At 33.7% G+C, this 5,568-nt stretch overlaps 1 protein-coding gene across 3 annotated transcripts; it reads right to left on the bottom strand.

The window, feature by feature from the left end:
- Positions 1-3,908, bottom strand: LOC7464549 (uncharacterized). 3 transcript variants are annotated; one of them, XM_002321379.4, is made up of 4 exons: positions 3,590-3,908; positions 1,438-1,944; positions 636-782; positions 1-403 (listed from the first exon to the last, which is right to left on the bottom strand). In XM_002321379.4, the coding sequence occupies exons 1-4, from the start codon at positions 3,692-3,694 to the stop codon at positions 311-313; spliced, it is 852 nt and encodes a 283-aa protein (XP_002321415.2). In that variant the 5' UTR covers positions 3,695-3,908; the 3' UTR covers positions 1-310. The 3 variants fall into 3 exon arrangements, with proteins under 3 accessions (XP_002321415.2, XP_024441876.1, XP_052303272.1); XM_024586108.2 differs by having other exon boundaries at positions 1,438-1,929; XM_052447312.1 differs by lacking the exon at positions 1-403 and having other exon boundaries at positions 673-820.
- Positions 3,909-5,568: the final 1,660 nt, after the last annotated feature.

Below are 5,568 nucleotides of genomic sequence, written 5' to 3'. Positions count from 1 at the left end.
TAGAGGGAATACAATATTTCCATTTCATAAGATATATGAACAACTACAACCTTTTCTTGCTTCCTCAACTTATTCAACACAACCCTATGTACAGCACTGCTTGGCCATTTTGTTCTACTGAGGAGGTTATTACAGCATATAAGAGATCAACTACGGTGGGCGAGTTGGGGGTCTAGTTTATTTAACAATAGTTGCTTAGTTTTCTGCCAAATCTATTTTCCAGGCTTATGCTATTACTCATTTCTTCCATTGCTGCATGGGAGTATTTCGCCTCTACTTTCTTTTTTCCTTTTCATGAATTAGTTGATAGTTATTGCCTCTTGGAAACATCGCATTCTTCAGTCTTTGCAAACCTTCCTCGGATCCTTGGTTGACTGTCTGCAAGAGCCTTCCTGCAAGCATACTGAAACAAACATATTGCGAGTTGAATCCAGTGTGGAAAATCAGGAATGGATACATCTCACCAAGTATGATCTGAGTTATGCAAGTTTTGATGCCTTTTATAATCAGACCCCTTTGATTTTAAAACACAGGCAATGAGTGACTGAATTTTCACCGGGCTGATACTTTTATGAAGTTCAGGCAAGTCAGAAAGTAAATATACAACAAATCAACAATAATACTTAATTATTTACCTTTATTTTCCTGCCAAAGTTCCTCTTTGTCTTCTTATTCCTGTACCTTGAAAGCTTTTCCCGGCGGTCCTCAGCAGAGCAGTTGTTGATAATCAATGGTCGGTCAAGAGTAGAATGTATGAGGCTCGGATTACCGTTACCAAGTGTCTGTCATAAAAACTCAGTATCAATGACTCAGCCCCATCCTGTGCAAATGACCAGAAGCATCTAAACAATTCTCAGTCCGTAGACTTCATTATAGAGCATATTCATGCTTGGTGCTGAATTGCATAGAAATGTTCCACTCGAATCTGGTGGATTATCCGAGAGAAATGATAAAGGAAAATAGAATTAAAACTGAAAATAAAAGCAACAGATTCTGCTTTGGAAGTAGTGGATATTGTCGTTCTTCATCTACAGTTCCATTTTACGTGGGAAAAAAATTGATTGAATTCTTGATAAAGGCACCAAGAGAAAGGTGTCAGTTATCTGTCCAACTGGAAGGGCTAACAGGAGCAGCAACATTATGGAACAATACTAATAAAGAAAAGCTGGGAGTTCCAAGTGATTCATGTCAGTGGCTTGACTTGCAACAATATCAGAACTTATGACTACATTTTTTCAGAAACAATAAAAAAGCACCACAAGCACACAGAGAATCCTTGTGCAGAGTTAACTGCCAAGATATGATTCTTTTCAGGTAAAGGTCTATGTTTTCTGCCACATACAAGGAGGATCTAAGCAGAAGAGAAAATCGTTCAAAAGTGCAATAAAGGCCTATAATCAAATACACACAGAAGTACCATAATGGATTTGATCTAACCTTTATGTCTCCTTCGCTGTATGCTCTCCTCATTCCATAAGCATTTTCAAAATCAATTCCAGGAAAATCCAGAAAACTTGGCTTCACTGCAGCACCATGCAGCCACTCCACTGACCTCAAACATCCTGAGCTGACACTTTTTAATAGTGCAGCATCAGGGAGCAATTTGTTTTCTTGAATGTTGTTTTCATCAGTCCTCACAATAGGAATCTTGATATCCAGAAGCTCTGCAAGTGATGGTGTTTCCATGGCTTCTTTTTCCAGGATGTCCTTCTTGCATTCATAGAAAACCTCATTCAGAAGCTGCTCATTTTGAAAGGATTCAATATCTGCCGCCTTAAGTCCTTGTGAAGAAATGACTTCTTCCCCACAGGAGATCATTGAAATGGCGGCTGTCATGGGATCAATGACCACAAGTGGCTCTTCAATGATTGGTTCAGGTGCTTTGAACAGATCCCCCTCGCCTCCCAGATCATATTCTGATATGGTGGTCTGAAGTAGGTTGCTCTACATTAGACAAGGTTGTCAACAACAAACAAGATGAAATAGGAAAATTAGGTATAGAGTAAATATTGATCTAAACACTTCACCAATTATGTTAGCCTCAGTCTTAAGGTATTCTTAAATAGGTTGAAAATAAAGTCTTGTTATATGTTACAGCTCAATCTGGTACAAGTGCTGATATGAGAACACGTCTATACAGCAGTAAATAGACATGCACAAGTACATAGATACAGAAGCTGTAAATATGCATTTTCGAGGAAATCCTACAGATTTTTAAAAATATGTTAAAGTGATGGATCACTTGATTAATTCCAAAAACCATACACAATTCAAAGTTTTCTGAGATTTTTTTATTATTGAATTTTGTTGATTAGCTTTTCTTTGTTATTTTCTAGTTTGTATCTTTGAATGCTTAGTTTGTATCTTTTAAATTTGTTGAGATTAAACCTCTGAACCAAATTGAGACTTCTTTGAATGAATAACAAATTGAGAGACAAATCCAACAAATCCTATAATTAGGGTTCAAGAATTCCTCCAAAGAAAAGAGCAAAAGAAGAGTCCTCATTGTAACTTGTTAAGACCAAATTTTCAAGACAGATTAAGTGATTTCTTTATGAGAAGAACACTAAACATCTCAACCTAAGTAAAGATCCTTTAAATGGCTGAACACCTATGACTCAAATATCACAAACTTATTTGCATAAATATCAACCACTTTTAGCAAAAGCAAAGGTCTAATGAAACTCTTTCAAGGCTAATTTTCTTTTAACCTCCTTTATCCAAGTTCTATTTCAACATCCAACAGAAAGAGAAAGTCAGCAAAAAAAAAAAAAAATTAGAGATGGAGAATGCTTTCTCTTTCTCCACTTTCCAAACTTTTTCCCCTTCTTTATGCTAAAAAAATAAAACAAGACTTTTTTCATATTTTAACTCTCTTAGTTAGTGGATCAAAATGCCAACAAAAATCTAAGTATTGGTTCACCATCACACAATTGGAGCGAGAAAATAGAAGAAAGCTTAGAGAACACGTTCTTTGAAACTATGAAATCATTTTCCCTTTTGTAGTCTTTCTTTTGCTTTATGTTCTAGATTCAACATGTAAAGAGAAAACGGTCCTATTTGGTTGCTTAGTAAAGGTGGAGAACAAAACCTAAAGACATTCATACTTGTCTAAATAAGCACAAACCCACTAGCATAAAAGACAAAGCTTAAAAAAAATCAGTATTTTCCTCCATGTTCTCAACAACCAAACAGAGGAGTAATAGACACAAACATCAAGAAGACAAGTTCCACTGAAAAAATCAAGTCCTCGAGACCGAGACTTTGAACTTTCAATATGAAGTTTCACAAAGAACCAAGAAAAATATGAACTTTAAATTGGGTTTCCATAGAAAAACATAGTTATTTCCTACCGATGCACCCCATTTTCATAGAAACCAGACAGAGCAGGTTAGAGCAGAAAGCAAACACCAAATCGAAGTACACAAAAACGAAAGCTCGAAACTCTAAAACAACCAAAGCCCAGCTCGGAACGGATCAAATTAATGCAGATCACTCAAATAGACAAAGAGAAGAGAGCCAAAACACACAGTGAAAGAGGCATATAAGTACAAACAAAAACAAGTAAAACAAAGAGAAAATAGAGTACCATTGAAGCATTGGTCTTTTGGCACTTGCAATACTCTTCAAGTTGTTGAATATCTTGAGAGAAATCCTGCATGTAGGGAAACAATAGCCACGTCTCTGCATACATTTTTGTCTAAAATTGCAATCACTCTGTTTTTCCAACCTTGAAACAAAGAAACAGATCAAAAGGGAGAAATCACCTCTTGCAAAACAGAGTAACCTAAAAACAGAACAGAACACAACACTAGCTAGCTTAGGACTGCTGAAAAGCAGGCAGCCAAAATGCAACAGAGAGAGAGAGAGAGAGAGAGAGAGAGAGAGAGCGAGAGCGGTCCTGTTTTGGCCTTTGATTTAAGACAAGAAGGAAAGGGAATATATATATATATAATAATCATATGGATGGGGAATTAATAATTAATTTCTTAAAATAGAAATCAAAATAGATGATGTAGTATATAGTAGGTTTGATAATAAAGACAATGTGTAAAATGACATTACAAAAAGATATTAATGATTTACTGCGTCGCTAGACATATATTTCTATTTATTGAAATAGTATTTTTACAGTTTTATTCTTATAGAAAAAATAGTTAGGCTTGTAATTAGGGACACCATTATCTTTTTCAACCAATTTATTTTTGTATTTTAAAAATGTTTTTAAAAAAAAATAAATTTTATTTATTTTTTTCTTTACTTCAAATTATTTGTTTTGTGTGTTTTCAAATTATTTTAATGTGTTTATGTCAAGTATAATTTTTTTAAAATAAAAAATATTATTTTAATGTATTTTTAAATGAAAAGTACTTTAAAAAGTAATCGTTACCATGCTTTCAAACACCCTTCAAATGGTGCATTAGTCATTGCAAAATTAATTGAAGGCAATTCGATTTAGTCACCTTTTTTAATACGGTTAAATAATTATTTTATCCTTGAGAGCAAAAAAAAATATAAAGCTTTCATAAGAGAACTTTTCAATCATTTCCAAAAACTTTACATAGTTAAGTTACAATCATACCCCTTGAAAGAAAAATAAAATGAACATGCAGGGGGCTTCTACATCTTTTCCTTTTAAAAAACAATGAACTTCAAAACTACCTTTAGAATCCACAAAAAATAAGGTTATTTTCAAGGGTATCTTGGTTTTTTTATTTTGGTTTTGTTGTAATTGTTTAATCTGGTTAATGGTTATTTGATAATTTTATATTATTAAATATTATTAAGAAAAATTTGTTAATGCATGCAATGTATGCGTCAGCGTGTGATGGCCTCTGTGACATTTAGATGGCATGTGAAGTCCCTCTCGGTTATCGAAAACCTGCTTCGCGGCTGCGTTGAGAGCTACAATGTGGCGCGTGCTAGCGGAGGAGGTTCAGTTGGGCTACAGTGTGATTTTTTTCTTTCTCCACTCTTCTCTTTCTCATCCCCTAAAACTTCGCGCCTAAACTTCAAAAAAACAATTATGTCCTCCGATTTATGATTTGATTGATTTTGATCCTTCTTTTTTTATCACTGTTTATTTAGCTTTTGATGTTTTTTGAAATTTTTTTTGAATTTTATTTCTTGGCATTTTATTCAATTTGATTTTTTAATCCAATTTGGTCCCTTTACTTTTGATTTCTCTATTTCTGTGTTTTATACTTTTCTTGATTATTATTTATTTGCAAGTTCATCCCTTCTAATTTTATTGCATTTTTTTTAATCCGATTTGATATGTTTCATTTTGTTTTAATACCTTATTTGGTTTGCATTGTTTGGGTTTTTAATTGTTTTACGGTTGTATATTTTACTTGGTTATTTTTTCATGGTTTCCTTCCAACAAGGCAATTCGTTATTGAAAATTGTTTTTTTTTTTCAAATTCATAATTTGACATTTTATTGTGAAGCTCTTAGATTCATTTTTTGTTCCACTTTCCTTTTGTTGTGTTATCTCGATCTCATATCTCGGGTAATAGGTTAGTCAAGTTAACCATAGTGGACTCGAATTTTTTTCCTCAATTTGTT

This window comes from Populus trichocarpa, chromosome 15 (genome assembly GCF_000002775.5).
Source record: "Populus trichocarpa isolate Nisqually-1 chromosome 15, P.trichocarpa_v4.1, whole genome shotgun sequence".
In the NCBI taxonomy this organism is placed as follows: domain Eukaryota; kingdom Viridiplantae; phylum Streptophyta; class Magnoliopsida; order Malpighiales; family Salicaceae; genus Populus; species Populus trichocarpa.
This window is presented reverse-complemented; position numbering and strand designations above follow the sequence as displayed.